Source organism: Saccoglossus kowalevskii, chromosome 2 (genome assembly GCF_978046115.1).
Source record: "Saccoglossus kowalevskii chromosome 2, keSacKowa6.1, whole genome shotgun sequence".
NCBI lineage: Eukaryota > Metazoa > Hemichordata > Enteropneusta > Harrimaniidae > Saccoglossus > Saccoglossus kowalevskii.
In genome coordinates this window covers 16,511,685-16,530,503 of record NC_140642.1, presented here as the reverse complement: position 1 = coordinate 16,530,503, position 18,819 = coordinate 16,511,685, and the positions used below count along the sequence as shown (strand labels likewise).

Here is an 18,819-nt window from a genome sequence, read left to right as displayed (position 1 = left end):
AAAAAAATTGGAAATGCATATTTATTTATTTATTTATTTATTTATTTATTTATTTACTTATTTATTTATTGCTTGCCTTTTGTAACAGGGGCTCACAATGTAAATTAGGAGCAGCACCAAATAAATAATACATTTCACTTTTGATTGACAAAATAGAAACTAAGTTACACGAACTAAATATAACAACAACAAAAAACATCTAAAAGTAGAAAAAATAAGAAAATTAATATATAAGAAGTAGATTATACATTGGTAAAATATTAAATATTATCTGTATACTTCTTTCTACTTTCCATGGCATCATTTAAGAAATTGTTTGTAAGATTATCAATTTCGTCACTCAAGCACTTCTTTGTGTGCTATTAAGTCTTCATATCAATTTATTTCGTTTTTGTTGCACAGAAGCATTTAATCCCTTTCATTTGGGGTTTTCTCTGTGCTGAGAAACATTCACAATGTAATATGAAATGCTCAAGTGTTCTTTTTTGCACTATGGACATGTACAATCATTGTTATCCAAGTTTGCCCATTTCCTTTTCTCATATGCCAAACCAAGAGTGTAGGATCCTGCCTTAAATTTTAATTGGGTACCCTTGAAGTTGGATACAGAATTTGTTTTAAATTTTCTATAATGGACGAGACGTGATTTCTCTGCCATTGTTTGTTTCCATTGAATCTCGTCACTGTTTATAATCACATTTTTAACATTTCTTTCAGACAGATTAGTAAATTGGCTTTTGTTTATCTTTATAGTTCTTTCTATATCTTCAATGTTTTTTAGCCATGGCCAGGTCTTATTCAGATTTTTCACCCCTTTAACTGCAGTGCCGTGCGTTCGGGCCAACCGTTAATTATTCATAAATGGAGTCAATTTGTTTAGTTTTCTTGATTTATTCAGCAGATATAGGTAAAATATAGGTAAAGATTTGGCGAAATTTGAAAGAGCAACTAATATTCTTCAACCTGGTATTTTTTATAGATTTTATTTTTCATTCTGTTCGTCTGTTTTTTCCAGTTTAAAAAATATGAGATCGTTGGTGCCTTCATCCCTTGTCTATTTCTTACACTATATAACAGCCAGTACCCCCCCCCCCTCGCTCATAGAGACTATGTACAGCCTGTGGTACAGTTGATCATAGTTCATGGGCTTCCTGTGCTCTGGCCCTGTTTTAGCAATAGAAAGGAACGAATGTAATTTCTGTTTTTGCCAGCCTTGCGTTAAAACGAATAAGCAAGATTGGCTGGGCAGTGGCCAAGGTCCGTGTGATACTAATGCTGTCATAAGACGTCGGATGTACAAGAAATATTGAACGATGTTGGGACGTAGAAACGTTTGGAACGACGATCGATACATTACACGCAAGCGTTAGTTGATGATTACCGATGATGTTGTTGTCACTCAAAGGGAAATCATTCCAGTCTGTGTTGTACAATAAGTTCGTTCGATGTATCCTTATTTATCAACAGTGCCATATATGGAATATCGATGGAATTGAAATGAGTATATACTAGTTACACACACAACGAACGGCCCTTTTCAGGGCCACCCACACCCTACAAAAAGAGAAAAGCCGTAAATATCAAATGTGTTCAAGTGTAGCATAGTATAATAGCTATTTTAAAAAGATAGTTTAAGGCTTCTGTTTATCTGTCGCTAAAAGCACTGCGTGAAAGAAATTATTAACCGACTGCAACCACTTGTAACGGAGACAGGACGGCTATATATATTCTTAGCATGACTGTGAAGACTAGTTTTTGTAGTCACGTTGAAAGAAATGATTTGATAGATTTTATAAAAATTGTCATAAGTGTACCGTCATCGGCAACCCTAGATATCACGTGATTCGAGTCCCATTTATGATCCATTTACCGTCATAGACTGTTATTTCTGGCTCGTACGCTCTGTGGCGTCTTTTTAAATTTGGGAACACGATTGTCATTGTCTTCGATGAATCGGCTATGTGATATAGGAACTGTGTAAATGTTTATGGAAGCAACAGTCCGTCTGTGTTGGAGATTAGATGACGCATCCTGTTTCAGCGGTCCAACATCACGTGACTTTGACAACAATTAATTATTCAAGCTTAGTAGCGCGTCCCTTTCCTCGGTTCGTGTTTTTGACTTTTATCCGCCAAAACCTCAACTCGTACACTATTTATTTGCATAAATACAACACACAGTCACTGCTGTGATATTCATAGTCACATACATTCACTTTGGCACGACATAATCGACCTGTACGTTCGGGAAAATGCGTTTTTACTGGAGCTTGGCTTGTTTAGAAGCGTATTTATAGTATAGTTAGTACCTGGGCCTTTTTAAGGCCAGATTTGCATGTAAGATTGTATTTGTGCGGGTTTAGTAGTCGTGATTTGTACACAACATGTCGGCGGAGTTCTGCTGCATTGGTGTAGACGTCGGGTACACCAACACTGACGCCGTTATTCTGAGAGGGAACACGGTGATAGGATGGGCAAAGACCACCACTACTGAAGATGTTACAGGCGGTGTCGTGGCCGCCATAACGACGGCATTGCGGGAAATGCAGTCACAAGGTACAATTAACTCGGTTCAGATTTAAACTGATAAATAACATAAGCGTCTACCGAAACCAAACAATAACAAGGAAATATATTAACTTGTTTACATCGTGTGTGAACATATCATACTTCATTGTACCATTGCAGCCGTTCTGAGAATTATTCGGACAGTCAGTTGTTTTAACTTTACTGGTGCATTATGTATCAAATTCAGATTTTATACCGAAGTGGGAGAGTACGTACAGTTGGAAAACATGATTATAACGGTTTGATGAGCTTTCAAATCTAAAGTGCCTAATCTAAATCTAAATCGCTTTTCCAACTGCAGTTTGAAAATAACGATGGTATGACGATCGTTATTTTGTCTAGTCCATTTTTGTATCAGGTACAACTGACTGAAATGAGCGATGGGTTGAAATTTGTCGACAAATTTAAGCAACACCCAACTTGCGATTTTTAAAATTACCGAAAAAATTACAATATTAATATAAGAAATAAAGAATGGTTGCCGTATGCGGATGCTAGATAATAGTTGCAATTCATCATGCCGACAACCTCTATGAAATAGTAATCCCAAACCACGCGCCCGTCAATCAAGTGGCTCCAACAAGTCCGGATTGTGCAAAGTGTTTTGCAAAGTTGCAAATCAGTTTGCTAACTGACTGTCCGAATAATTCTCAGAACAGTTGCAAATTATTTCCTTAATGGATCCTTGATATGTTTAATGTACATTGTTACACCAAACATGAATACTTTAATATATTTATAATGTTCCATGCATATTTTATTCACTAATAAATCACGTAATCAAATATCTAATATTCAAACACATCACAATCATGACAGTTTTACATGGTGCTATAATTAATAAATTCTTTTATCACGTCTTTTATTAAGTATCAGTATTATAGTGACAACTCGTTTCGGCATCACCTCATTGAAGTATTACTTAGTAAAAAAAATTGTGTGCGTCGGCAATATGAAGTACAGTGGTTCAATCCAAGATGGCGTCTATTAGCGGTTGTGTGCAATAGAATGAACAGAAATCGACAACCAACGGAAATTAACTTGTCAGTGAAATGAAATATATATATAATCTTTATATGATTAAACGATTGAAATATAGTGAATCAAAATATATATTCTTGGGACGCATAGTGTAACTACCGAGTGTCGAGGGGTCAAGGTGTCCAGGGTCGAACTGGACAGGGGTCGAGGTGATTTGGTAACCCTCATCTGGACGCCATATAATACATACTTATCGAATTTCGTTATCAATACGCTGTGTTGTCGAATTTGTGATCATAAATCTTTTTATCAAAAAGGTGATTTTTATAACATAACTTCTTTAATATGAGCCCTATTTATATATTTATTTTCACAATCGGTTCAAAATTTGCGGAGACTTGACTGACATGAAAAACACTTTCTCCTTCAATGTAGTCATTACACTGAATTAAGGAACACATTTTTAACAAATTTAACATTGTTCCCGATATCTGTTCAGAAGAACAGCATTTTATCAATTTATTAAAAAGTACACATCAGAAAGCCATTATTGAACTTGGTCAACTTAATATCTATAGTTGTTTTCAAATGAGAGAACAAAGTTTGAATAAATAAAATTACCAGCTGTCTCATACCAGTACCATCAAAACAATTAATAAATATATAAATAACATTTTATTGTAATATTACAATCTATGCAATGTACTTATTTTACTTTTGTTTTGTTTTCTGTTTTTACTTTATTATTATCATGATTTTATTCTTTATTGTAATTTTATCCATATCTCAACAGAGATTCAAAGTTACTATTATTATTACGACAACAGCGAATCGTATGTCCAAATATAATGTGTTGTACTCTTTGTGTATTGATTATTTCTAAACGGCAAACGAGTAAAATTGGCATATTTTATACTTATTTATGGCGAAATATATTCATGTCAAAACTTGGTGTTTCTATTCTATTATGCTCTTTGAAAATACAATTTGTCATCTACGAACATGGAATTCTCAAATAAGAAAATGCGATTTGACAATGCAAACATACAATTCAGAGATGCAGCACGCAAAACTGAAATGTAAACACGCGATCTGACGATGCTAACATGTAATTCTGAGATGCAAGCTGGTAATTCTAAAATTTAAACATGCATTTTCTGGTTATTTCTGCAACAAAAAATATTTTCAACACAGGAAAATGATTAAAAGAAATGACATTTACTTCGGTAAGCGGTATAGTAGAAAATGGATTTTTACATGGTCCCTAGATATCCTGGGGCGAGCCAGGTAGATTTTGTGAAAAAATTATAAAAAAAATTATAACGCTTGAAAACAAAATCCCACACTATATGCATGTAAAAACAAAATCTGAAACCTTCAGACTCCCTGAATCAAGACAAGACAGGACAGGACAAAAATAGAATTTTTAAAGAATGAATTTTATTTATCCTTTCTCTCAACAATTTCATCAACTATGTTGTTTAACAGATCTTTCACAATGAATTTCTGCTGTATTTTTGTATAAACTGTCTCTAATAATGCATTTATTATCAATGGGGGTGGCGGATTGACGAACATCTCACTGACTGAGGGCAGTATGGCAATAGCTAACTAAATACGTAACAGACGTATTCTTCCGTGTTAAAATATTTCAGGTTTGATTCCGATAGAAGTAAACACGGAAACAATAGTCGAATACGAAACTGAATACAAAGAAAGCCTATGTCGATACAGCACTCAAATTTATTTGTAATTGGATTATTCACTATGGTGCTGTTGCAGAGCAGTACTTGACTGAATCGTTCGATTTATTTAGCTTTCAGAATGTTCGACGTTATTACTTTCATTATACAATTTAGGTAAAATGGAAAGTAATTCTTCGTCGTTTGGTGTCTCGTTTTTCACAAATTTATCAGTACATAGAGCAGAACTTGTAAGTTTATCTTTCAAGTTAGTATTTCTACGAAATGCAAGAAGAGGAGGATTTGGAAAAATGTTAGTGAGTAACTGATCATTCCGAATTAAGTCCCAGTTTTTTAATAGGGCTCTTTTGAGCTTAGATCCTAGTATATAAAGGTTGAATGTAGTTGTGAATATTGTTTACCCTTCATTATTAGGCATCGATTCACATAAATGTGAGATACGATTGTCATGTTCATTAATTGAAGATAGATTAAATAGATTACGTTTATGTAAGAAATCGCTTAGATTATTACATGTTCGAGCATACCGAATGGTTTTGCCTTTAATAAATCCTTTGAATACTGATGTGGAGTGACAAGAATTACGTTTCAAATATTTCAAATATTTCCGTTGTCTTGGTGTGCATCATGGAGTATTCAAATGTGAGCCGGTATTTGTTATGAAGCATATTGGTTTCCTGAACAAATTTGTGTAATTCAGGAACGGTACCTTTAAATACCATGAAGATATCATCTCGAAAACGATACCAAGTTTTTGGTCTACCGACAAATATACTGGTGGCAGTTTGTGTATTTTAGGCAGTAAATACCACCGGGGCGTTCTAACTTAAAGTTCTAAGTTTAATGGGTCTGTATGTTTATACGTATCGTAATCGACTAATTCCAGGTTGTACATTTCTGTAACAAATTCATGGACTAAATTAGTTGTAACTATGGTATCATGGCGAGTGTTGGACCACTGTTTAGCAAAGCTATGAATTGTCGCTTTGGTGACAAATTTTGAAAATTGTGGTTTTTGCCACTTGTGCACACATCATTAGGTGATACTCTTTCTCATCTTCTACTTGATTTTGATCACAAAGATTGCATGTCTGCCAGTCTCAATTTTCAGGTTATGAGGAGGAATTTAGTTAACAAGGTAGGTTTCGAAAGCAAAATTGGTTTTTAATTCTCTGTATGTTCTTAATTTATGTTTTGATCGATTGTCGTCATGTAATTCACTTATCGAAGTTGATATAAATTACGTTTGTATATTTTTATTAATTTGTCCTAATAGCCTTGCTGTCGGAATTTCATTGTTTCGACCTGGTTAGACTGGTTAATGTTATTCAAAAGGGAGTCTATATTAGTGTACCATTTACTATTACTTTCTTTGTTTTCATAGAAATGGATAATAATAGATTTGATGAGTTAATTAATTAAATTATTTAAGTATTTAATATATTTTAATTAATTATTGTATTATTTGTTTGTTTTCCGATAATAGTTTCCAATGGGTAACGTCCAAGGCACACCATATAAGCCCATTGTTGTGATGCTTTTGCATGTCCTCAAGAAAAAACGAAGATAATTTATATGTACATCTTTAATTAGTGATTTTATAGTGCAATTTAATCTCCCCATATGTATATTGATAAAGTATCAAGCCGTGGCTCGGCTAGTACAAGACTTAATGTAATTATTTCCACGCCAGGTAACACCTCTGAAAACCAACATCGAATTACTGTGGCCAATGACATTGAATTTTGCTCTTACATAAAGCAGCAGTTTCCCTTATTCAAATAATCAAAAATACCCTTCATAGCCTGGAGAAGACTGTGCCAAGGGATTTTCGTCTTCTCAATTTCTAAAGATAAACGCCCCACGGTTGTTTTGTTTACTAAAAGGAAATGTCTTTTGGCACAATTTCTTGTATTAATTTCCATTGCACAATAAAGCAGCAAATACTGTTACTGAAGCACAGAATTTGCATGATTTTTCCCCCGACAAACTGCAAATCCAGTTCTTTACCGCATCCATAGTTGTTGACACTTTGCAGCCGCAATGATAGGATGTATTGTGACGTATTTTGACCCCCTGATTCTGACCTTGCTACATTTACTTCCCTTTTATACCAGTTCAATTTCCTTTCATTATTTTTTCCTCCAGATATCATGATATTCAATATTTAAAACCAAACTTTATTTCACAGTCATCCTAGTTTTCACTTTTCTAAAATTATTTTACTGATCAAAGTTTTACTTAATTTCAAATAATTTTACTTTTTACTCGCATCATGCAATCTCCCATAGGACTTCCGCAACACATCGACGAGCGCCAACATAAAATACAAATAACCTCGCTCTCAGGAGCTGAGGAATAAATACGATTCGATCAACTCGGGTGCTGGAAATTTATAATTTCATAGATTATATTTGTACACATACAACAGTTAGTATTTATTCATTAATAACATGTAATACCGTTTCAGTTGTAATTTCATGTTCTAAGTGGTGATCTCGGAATAAAAAAACGTTTAAAAATCAACCATTTTATTGTAAATCATTCGAATTCCAATTCGAACTTCATAAATTGGGGTTTCCAGTAAGAGAGAGAGATGTTTTGTAATCAAATGTGGTAGCAATCTCAGATAGCATATGTTAATGTATAAAATTAAAAGGTTAGGAATAATGTATTAAATTTATAGAGCATATATAATATGAATAATGAAGCGATATTCAGATTTATAGTCGAAGGAAATTCGCAAATTCAAGAACACAAAACAGATAATTGACAATCCACAATCATTCAAACAAACTGACAAACAATCAATGAGGACAAATTCTCTTTAACTTTATGTAATTAACCGCTTGGTATCCGTGTTACTGCTAGCAAATCTTTTCTTTTGACACTATACACCCCATTCTAAGCAAAGGTTTAAACCAACAAAAAGAGGAAATTGTAAATATACATTATAATCGATTAGTAAAATAGTCTTCTTTAAAATTTGTTTGCAGATACTAATTATATGTCTGTTTTGCTTAGTCTGTGTTTTGTTACATTTGCAGTCTAATATATTAAATTGTAAATCTGTATTTGCAGGTCATATGGATAGTATATCGCAGGTCAATATTGGCACGAACCAGTTTGAAAATGCTGTAATTCAGAGAAGAAATCTGGCTAAGATATCAGTAATAAGATTATGTGGACCGACTGCAACCAGTTTACCACCATGCATTGACATGCCCGCAGATCTTTGCAAGGTAAGTGCCTTTCCAACAAAATAAAATGCCCATGATACAAAATGGATAATCTGATCAATATTTTTGAAAGCTTTATTTTTTTTAACTTGAACAAAATCCTTCTTCTTAAATGTATTCTTAGATTAGATTAGGCACAACACATTTTCATTTATTTCTAGGAGCAAATGCAAGCCGCAAATTATTTCACTGTAGCATGACCCTAGGCTAAGTAGCAAGGTTCTACAAAACAATGTAATTTTCGAAAGAAACAAACAAGATAATAATAAGATAATTTGTTTATCACAGTTCACTGTCATATTGCAATGGACACATTCTTGTTGTATTCAGGTAATATGTGCTTCAACACATTTACTGCAAGGCGAAAATGAATACGATGGGACCGAGATAACATCTGTAGATATAGCGGAGGTCAAAGCTTGCATTCAACAGATCAAAGAAAAAGGAATAAAAAACGCGGTAGTCTGTGGAATATTTTCTCCGGTTAATTCAGCTCAAGAATTAGAGGTACATATTAATATTAAAGGGAAAGTCAATGCTAACAACATAATACTTCCAGATAAAAGAGCTCGACAAATGTAAGAACATGCAATTTACAGTTTTTTTATATCACTTTTCATTCTCTACATGTTCAACTTTAAATCAATTTATGTATTCCGCCATCTTAATTCTTCAGCAAAGGATTATGGGTAGAGTTTGACATCATAGAATCTGTAGTCAGAAATTGAGAAAATAACTTCAAAAGTTGAACTTCAAATGGGCTGAAAGTTTAGAACATAGTAGCATATATGTACTGATGCCAAACATGCTTATAAAATGGTTGTCATATTACCTGTTGACCATAAAAAGGGGACAAAATGTGTCATTTTATTTTAAACGACTAAAACAACAATTTTTATTTTTTTTAAATATCTTCATTTTATGTGTATTGACAATCCACAATCATTCAAACAAACTGACAAACAATCAATGAGGACAAATTCTCTTTAACTTTATGTAATTAACCGCTTGGTATCCGTGTTACTGCTAGCAAATCTTTGTAAGTATTTGTAACATTGTAATTTCCATTACTATAATTATATACATGAGTAATGAGCACAACGAAAATTTGAACTAATTCGCTTCTCATGTTATAGATGAAATCATTTTCTCAATTTCTGTCAACAGATTCTATGATGTCATACTTTACCCATAATCCTTTGCTTGATAATCAAGATGGCTGACTACATAAAACTGATAAAAGTTGAATATCTAGAGAACGAAAATTGATATATAAAAAAACTGTGAATTGCATTCTCCTACATTTGTGGAGCTTTTTTTATGTTGTTCGGCTTAATCTTTCATTTAATAGTAATAATAATAATTCAGCATCACTGAACATTTTCTAAAGATTTTCTACTTTTTTAACTATAAAGTGGGTGTTTGATCGCTAGAGGCAATAGTTGTCTCAATGAACCTGAATAATCAAACAGTATGTCATGTACAATCTCTTGTTGTTGGTGGTGGGGGTGCAGGTAGAAGAGCAGGTCGACTGAGCTTGATTAACTGCAACCTAGATACGAGTGACATGTTTTTGTTCTTTTCTGTTTTACAAAATGTATATTATTATAACTATAAGCACATAAGCATATTGTAATGTCGGCCACCCCCTCTCAAACACTTTAGTATACGTCTCTTCAGCACATAATCCACCCACACATCTTTATTTTGTCACTAATTGCAAAAAGCATGCATGTTTAATATTCACATTTTAAGTTGCTATATTCATACTGTCTGTATTGAGTTAGTCTTGTGTCATACTATACTCGGCAGTCATTTCGTCACATTCTAAACTATAGGTTGCAGCGATTTTAAAAGAAGAGTACCCTGGCGTCAGTCTGACGTTGTCCCATACAGTGAGTGGCGTTGGTTTGCTGGAGAGAGAACATGCAGCAGTATTGAATGAAAGTTTGAAACCATACTTTTTAAAAACCATCAGTGACTTTGATATAGCCCTGCAGAGTCTTGGTCTTGATTGTCCTCTTTACCTTACGCAGAATGATGGTACGATTCTGAGGTAAAACAGTTCACATTACATTTAAAAAAACAATAATAAACCAATAATATGGGAAATTTATTCTGCACCTATAATATAATAAGGGTAATAGTGGAGCTGGTATAATCAGCTAATGTGTTATATTACTAAAATAAATTAGTAATTTGATATGTCAAATATACTAGTGTATACAGGAGCAGGAAACTGTGGCAGTCATCGAAGGGAATAGAATGATGCTCGGTACAACGTCACTTAGTGCGTCGTGTATTATCACAGGGAGCCCAGGAACTATAATCAACTGTAGTACACAGTCTCTATGAGCGGGGGGGGGGGGTATCGGCTGGTATCTAGTGTAAGAAATAGACAAGGGATGAAGGCTCCAGCCAGCTTACATTTTTTAAACTAGAAAAAACAGACGAAAAGAATGAAAAATAAAATCTAAAAAAAATACCAGGTTGAAGAATATTAGTTGCTCCTTCAAATTTCGCCAAAGCCTTGCCTACATTTCACCGATATCTGCAGAATAAATCAAGAAAACTACACAAATTGACTCCATTTAGGAATTCCTAACGGTTTGCCCGAACACACGGCACAGTTGAAGGCGTGGCCTGTTCAGCATTTGTCAACAACCAATCACAAGACTAGTTACATATTCGAACGTAATATTTCACGTAGAATGTTCGAAATCGCGTGTGAATCCCAAGAGACATCAAAGAAAACGATTACAGTTTCCTGTCCATGTATTCACTAGTGTCTGATCCTGTATGAAATATATATGTGCATCATTGTAAATAGACAAAAATATTTAAATCAACACTGTATTCACATATAGTATTATTGTATGTGTATTTCGAGTAACAAACATACCAAATTCTCTCCATTCAGTGCTAAAGACTTTTTAGAATTTCCCGTGCGTACATTTTTATGTGGAACTTCTAACAGTGTGAGAGGAGCATCACATTTAGCTTGCATCGAAGATGCTACAGTTATAGACATCGGTGGTACATATACTCATGTGTGTGGTATGGCAGGAGGATTTCCCAGGTTAACTTCATCTATTGTAGAGGTACACTGAAACAAAAATATATATTCCAATTGAGGTTTGGCTGTGGTAATACCAGCAAACCATATCTTATGATTTGGAATTAAATATTGGCTAAATAAAACCACTTTAGTAGTTACATTATATCGTATTGTCGATATTATTGTCTGCACGCGATCTGAAGCAAGCAACGGACAATTCTTAGCGTAGTTTTTCAGCAAAATTTACATTACTATATGTCCGTGACATTGATCATTTATCTCAATCTATTATGTTTCTATTTTTTTTATGAACTATATATATTAATATATTGTGTATAACAAACACGATATTGTTACTATACTCTGATGTTCCAGACCTTATATATTATTATTGCTTTATTTAACTGTCTGACTACTACTGACGTATTCCAGAGATAGTGTTATAATCTCTAACATTACACTGTCAATTTATTATTTATGCTTAATGTTAATATAAATACTTCTTAAGATGGGTGGAGTGAGAACCAGCCTCAGAATTCCTGCTGAGAAGAGAATATGTCTCGGCGGAGGATCGCATGTAATTTCTGAGCAAAGTAACGACGCCAAGGTAGGTTAAAATGTTATTGTACCTTGCATTATAATTATTTGTGTACAACTTGCTGTTAATTACTTATAATTAATATTTCAATGTATTAATCACGACAGTTATCACCTTTTTCCTCAAAGAAATCTGTAAAAGTCGGACCGTTGAGTTGTGGAAACAAGCTTACTGTCCAAGGGATGGTTTTTGGTGAACTGGTTGAAAATCAGTTATTGACGGCAACGGACACTGCTGTTGCAGCAGGAGTAGCAAACGTAGGAAAACCTGAGAAAGCAGACCAATTGGACGAGCAGTTAGTTGCCTCTGCGGTTAAGGAAATGCGCTTGATGGTGGAGGCTGCAATCGACCAAATTAAGGTGACAAGATCATACCACAAAAAACAAAACTTGTTTAGATCATTATTTAACAAATCAGTGCTGGTGTCTCAACTTCCACATTTGTAATCTATTGTTTGCAGATGGAATCAAGAGACCAACCCGTAATATTACTTGGTGGGGGGAGTATTTTAATTGATGACAAACAAAAGCTACAAGGAGCATCCAGTGTCATCAGGCCACCACTCTTTGAGGTACGTTCCTTTCAGTTCACCAATACAACCAATCAGCCTTCAGAGAATATTAAGGTTGATCAATACGGTTTCCCGAACTTGGGTGCTTCCGAAAGTGGACGGGTATCACGCGAGATCACGTTCTATTCTCCATGTATTAGCATAAGAAAAACTACCGAAACTGTCGTAAAAGGAGTAAAAAGAAAGATAGCCACTATGCTTACCCCTAGCTCAGGTAAACAGAAAGGTATGCAAGAAAAAAACTATTGAGGATTGGAAACTGACACTGATGCGTTTGTATAAATTTTGTATGAATATCTTCAGCATTTAAAACACGTTATGACTGAAAACAAATAAAAAGTGTAATTCACACCATTGCAAACATTACCCTGGCTTATTGTTCGGTACTATATTATAGAGTAGTATAAGCATACCCTCTTATAATTGTCTACGATTACAATTGAGAAACCTATCCACTGTTATTTAAGGTTGCAAATGCCGTGGGAGCAGCTCTTGCACAGGTCGGTACCGAATATGGTAAGATAGTCAAAATGGACAAGAAGATCAAACAAATAAAACAAGAACACACTGCTGGAAAATCTGTATTTTATACTGGAGTGAGAGACGCCATACAGATGACTATGAGTGATGTAGCTGATGAGAGCAAGGTAGAAGTGAATAGTGTTAATGTTAATCAAGTCAATGTTGTCTAATATGTTTACTCAATTCTATACATGTTATGGCAGACTCCCATGCTATGTTCACAAGTGTATGCGGTTCATACGTTAGTCATGGCAATTCATAATATATATCAACTTGATTAGCAGTAGTGAACATACACACAAATGTGCATTAGTATTTTGTCAAACAGTAAATAGTTGGCGGAAATATGTGATTTTCTCGAATATCTCATATCTCTCAAATTATCCAGACATTTACCTCTTCCGTAAACTTTGGGGAAGTTTTCAGACAATCCATGGATGGTGATGTCCCCAAGGATGGCATAAAAGGTATGTACTAAAAAAACTGTCATCGCCAAAACTGTCATTGCGTTTTATCCAAACTGTTCCAAGTCCAAAAAAATAACGAAATGAACCTGGGATAATGTATGTGTTGAGACAACGGCTTGGAATTCCACTTTTAAACAGAAAGACATCGTTGCAGCGGGAATCGACTCAAAATGAGCAGTGTGCAACAGTGTGTGTTAGTGAATAAATAAAACAATAACTGGAGCTTATGAAAGATACACCCGGTATTATTTTAAATCGATAAGGATCTGTCAGACTGATGGACGTGTTTATAAATACAGGGCAACTACTAGTGTGGCTAATGTAGTTAGCTTAATCAACATATACCATGTTTAGAATAATCCACGGATTACTTTTTTCTGACTTTCTTTGACATTCTGGCTCATTTAATGACAAATTAAAAACACTGTCACTATACAGTTGTCGAACTTCACTGATTTTCACTGTGCAAATACAAATGCAACTTCATCAAGAAAAAGATGAAACTATTACTGAAACTAGATTTTGTAATTGAACTTACACACTCCTCACCGATGTAAGGCAACAACACATTCAACATATTGAATGTGTGTTTGTTACCTTGGCTCGAGTCATACATACATTTATCAACATTATTTGCATATACTGTTTATAGATGCAGGTATTAGCGATGCATCGGCAGAACAGGAACAAACTACAGTGGAAGATATTGATAGCCAACCACGTATAGATCCTTCAACAGGGGAATGGCTATTGTCAGAGTGGGACATAGATTGTATTACTCTAGGTGCTTCTATACTCGGCTGCGGTGGAGGGGGTGAGCCTTATTTACAGAAATTGCAATGCAAACTTATACTGCGAGATGGCAAGAAGATACGAATTATAACACCAGAAAGGTATGATATTCTACTTTGATTTTTGTTTGCACAGGCAGAACAGACATGCTTCTGCAGACTTACTGATAAATATTAATTTTCTAACAATTCTGTGTTTACTTTCAGTATTAACAATACTGGTTTCGTTTCCTGTGTTGCCGCTTTGGGTGCACCATTGATTGAAATAGAAAAACCGGCTGGGGACACCATAATAGATCCAGTTATATGCCTCCAACAAATAATCACATCAAACAATATTCTGGATGAAGGTAAGACGTGCCTATTTCCCTTAGATTTGCATAAGCTTTGTAGATAATTACCAGTACATATATATTATATGTTACAAAAACGATCTCAAATGTCATATAGAAACCACTTGATTATGACTTATGATGGTATATGACAGGTGCCACATGTAAAACAGGATGGGTCACACACTTTTGAAACAGATTACATTCATTCATGTATACCATAGTCCAGTAAAAACAGTAAAGACAGTAAAAACGTATTCTTGATTTCTAAAAAACCAAAACGTTTCGCAATCAAGCTCTTTGACACAAAAGGAAAATTAACACATATATGTTAATTTCCCACCAGAAGACATTGAAGAAGACTTAAATGGACTTAAGTATATTGAAGACTTTCATGGCCAATTGGTGAAAAACGTGGATACACCAGGATTGAGTGCTATAATGAGTGCTGAGATTGGTGGTGCAAATTCATTGATAGCATTATATGCTGGTGGTCTCTTCGATCTCCCAGTTGTGGATGCAGATTTCATGGGCAGAGCTTTTCCGGAGTTCCAGGTTTGTACAAATCTTATACAAATATGGCATTACTACAGCTACTAGTCACTTCAAGCAGACATACGATAACATTCTAGCCACGTTGTAAATTACAAAGTTTTTGACAATAAACTAACTTCACAAACAATATCACAGTGTATCGAACGAGCATGGACGTGCACCGAAAAATCATCGTTGGTTTGCATAATATGAGATTGTCACAAGATAAACCGCAAAATAGATAAGTAAGCACAGCGGTCTCGGGCGGCAATACGACAATCGCATCGACTGATCCGATCTCGCACTGCACCAGTATACACGCTGCGGTATTCTAATATTATACTTATTTTTCCTGATTGTATTAAAAATAATTCAAAGTGAGATAATATCCCCTAATATCAACGAAGAACGTTTTGCGCTGTGTAAACTCGTGTGTACATGACATTTCTTTAACATTCTTCTACGTCCGATGTTATTTTCTCGTGATGGTTGCTAGTTAATGTTAAATTGTTCTCTAGCGAATTGGTTTCACGTATGAGCTCATCTCATCTCAATTGACATTTCTGTTCATGAATTTCTATGTCCAATACTACACATGACCATAGGCAGTGGTGCATACTTGCAGTCTAATTTGCATATGTCTGGGGTAGTCACACAGTTCAACGCTTTTCCAGAATAGCGTTTTTAACGAACCCATCCAAATTGTGAACTACATAGGTCATATAGAACCACTCTATCATGAAATTGTAATGACTTCACAGGTAGTGCTTAATAGATAAATGACAGAAAGACATTTATATGAACAGAATGGAGGGGCTTCTCAGAATATATCTTTTCTGCAGTTGTCTATTTTAATTTTCAAGTTCGTTCCCTGTATATTAAATCGCTTTTGCTGCTGTTTATATATTCTTTGCCCTCACCATAATTTACCATATTCAGATGTGTGTTCCCAATATGTTTGGTATACCTGCTTATCCATGCTGCATGTCTGATGTTAAGGGAAGAACAGCAGTAGTGTTGAAGGCGAAGAACGCACAAGATATTGAAAATCACCTGCGAAAAGTTGTGCAAGAAATGGGGTAAATACTTTCCTGACACAGCCGGAGATAATGCACACATATATGTAAAGTCTGGGAAGTGATTTTATCGGATAATTACTCAATAACATTATTTAAAACTTCCCAATTGTGAATTCAATTATTTTCCACATGAGCTACAGGTAATACTTATTTGTGGTATTGGCTGCTATTGCCTGGATACAGGTTGTGCTTCGTAAACGCGTATATTGGTCAGTTAGACCTAAATAAACACTTCTAACTTTTCATCACAGGTGCCAAGCTGGACTTTGTTTTGGTTCGTACAGTAAATCAGATATCATGGACTATAGTGTGAAGTATACGTTCAGCAGAGTTTGGCGACTCGGTCAGGCTGTACTACAGGCAAGGCGTGACAGGACAGATCCTATACAAGCAATACTACAATGGGAGAATGGAAAAACCCTGATTGTTGGAAAGGTATGGGTTATTATTACCTATATTCTGATACAGTATGTAATAATAGTATTGATATCGGTAAAAATACTAATAAAAATACATACGGTATAAATAATATTTGGCGTTACGGTGACAGATGTCTAATAATATGCAGTATTTGCGATTAGAAAAGTGAGATAAAATTGTGTTCACCCGAAATGATAGGGTTAACCATTAGAAAAAAAATATGACACTTGGTACATACTTATTAAAACCATTTTGAACCAAATTCCCACAGATAGCAGATGTTAAAACGAAACTGACAGGCGCATTCTCAAAAGGAAAAGTGATCATTGATGGTTATAACGCATATGCTGGTCAGTCACTTCATGTCGAATGCCGGAACGAAAATCTGACTGCAACTCTTCACTGCATGAAAGGAGAATTTAAGGTAAGATGACAGTTTTTTGCTGTGTATGATACAAATGACCCATTATGCATTACAAGTATTATAATATTATAATATTTCACAGTTTCATTACACCTCTACCTCAGTAAACATACAACTAACATACTACTGGTGTAACTTCGTATTCAACTCAAATATTGTTTCCTTCGACTAAACTTATCGCTACGTTAAATTACATTGTCCTCGTGCTTGTTCAATTGTCAACAGGTTGTAGCATGTGTTCCTGACTTAATCGCTATCGTTGACACTGACACTGGGGAGGCTATTCATTTTGAAGAGGTACGAAATAATCTACGTGTCACTGTGCTTGTGTTCGCATCGGCGCATATTCTAAGAACACCGACAGCATTGAAGGTCGTTGGTCCACAAGCGTTTGGATATCCAGAAGATGTTCAGTACCATCCTGTGGCAGATTACACAGAATATAAACCTGTTCATCAATGTACAGCAAATGAAAAATAGTTTTTAAATATTATAATTATATTACAATAGCGTAGATTCAACTCCGAATCCAATATTACTCTGCTGGAGAATCATTATTGTTATTATGATATATCCGTACGTGTTAGATTTTTCATATATAGCGAACAGTTTTTAGAGAGCTGCTGAAAATCCGTATTTAGGGACAAAATAGTAAATAATAAAAAATCCATGTCGAGGTTTATTTTCTTCTAGATGATAACGTTCTTGATATTACACGTAGTCGATAGTAAGTTCTGTTAATCACTTTACATTTCGAATGGACTGTCTTTAACACATAGTGCGCGCAATGATCGTCAAGAAGAAAACAATCCTAGAACGGCTGAATGCGCACATGCACAGTTGTGACAGGAATCCATATTAAATATATAAGGCTAAATGCCTGATGGCGTGTAGAAGCAGTGACGTAACTCAATGACCAAATATGGACAATGACATGCTATTGATTATAATATAGTATAGTATAGTAGATATATACTAAATACTGAGGATAAATCAAAATGTAAGATTTGCAGCTTCAAGATGTTCAACATTTACAATGATAGCTGATTTATGTTTATATTAGATATATAAAACAATTGGTTAAAAAAATTCTAGTGCTATTGCATGAAAAATTGTTCAAAATTATATCCAGTTTGAACATATTTTACAAATAACCACTATATTTCCCTGTAACACGGGTGTCTAAATGTTTGGTAGCATAGCATAACTATTTCCCATTCTGATAGCGTATGAATAAAGTAGTATTGATCAACTGGCACATGGAGGTCAATTTTGTCTTGTGTATATTGAGTTAGTGGTTAGCTGGCGCACACGTGATAATAAAATATATGCGATATTTACTATATGGGGCCACCATCTTGCATGCGGCATAAAACTAAATAAGAGACAAGTTGTGAAACGCGTTTTTCAGATTCCTACATATCGGGACAAAAATGCCAATCTTTTACAGAAATACGATCCTTTTGGGGGTAATATTAAGCCAACCGATAACACAATTCGGCCGAATTCGTCGTTTTTGTGTGACAAAATCCC

General features: G+C 34.7%; 1 protein-coding gene across 2 annotated transcripts; it reads left to right on the top strand.

Annotated features, from left to right (window-relative positions):
* The first annotated feature begins 2,353 nt into the window (after window positions 1-2,353).
* LOC144349718 (uncharacterized) lies at window positions 2,354-18,544 on the top strand. 2 transcript variants are annotated; one of them, XM_085506591.1, is made up of 17 exons: window positions 2,354-2,555; window positions 8,333-8,493; window positions 8,821-8,997; window positions 10,329-10,546; window positions 11,411-11,591; window positions 12,057-12,155; window positions 12,275-12,505; window positions 12,607-12,717; window positions 13,185-13,364; window positions 13,628-13,706; window positions 14,359-14,599; window positions 14,705-14,847; window positions 15,179-15,384; window positions 16,303-16,442; window positions 16,694-16,877; window positions 17,134-17,286; window positions 17,512-18,544. In XM_085506591.1, exons 1-17 carry the CDS (start codon window positions 2,384-2,386, stop codon window positions 17,764-17,766), a joined length of 2,931 nt encoding a protein of 976 aa, XP_085362717.1. In that variant the 5' UTR covers window positions 2,354-2,383; the 3' UTR covers window positions 17,767-18,544. The 2 variants fall into 2 exon arrangements, with proteins under 2 accessions (XP_085362717.1, XP_077864357.2); XM_078008231.2 differs by having other exon boundaries at window positions 15,176-15,384.
* Window positions 18,545-18,819: the final 275 nt, after the last annotated feature.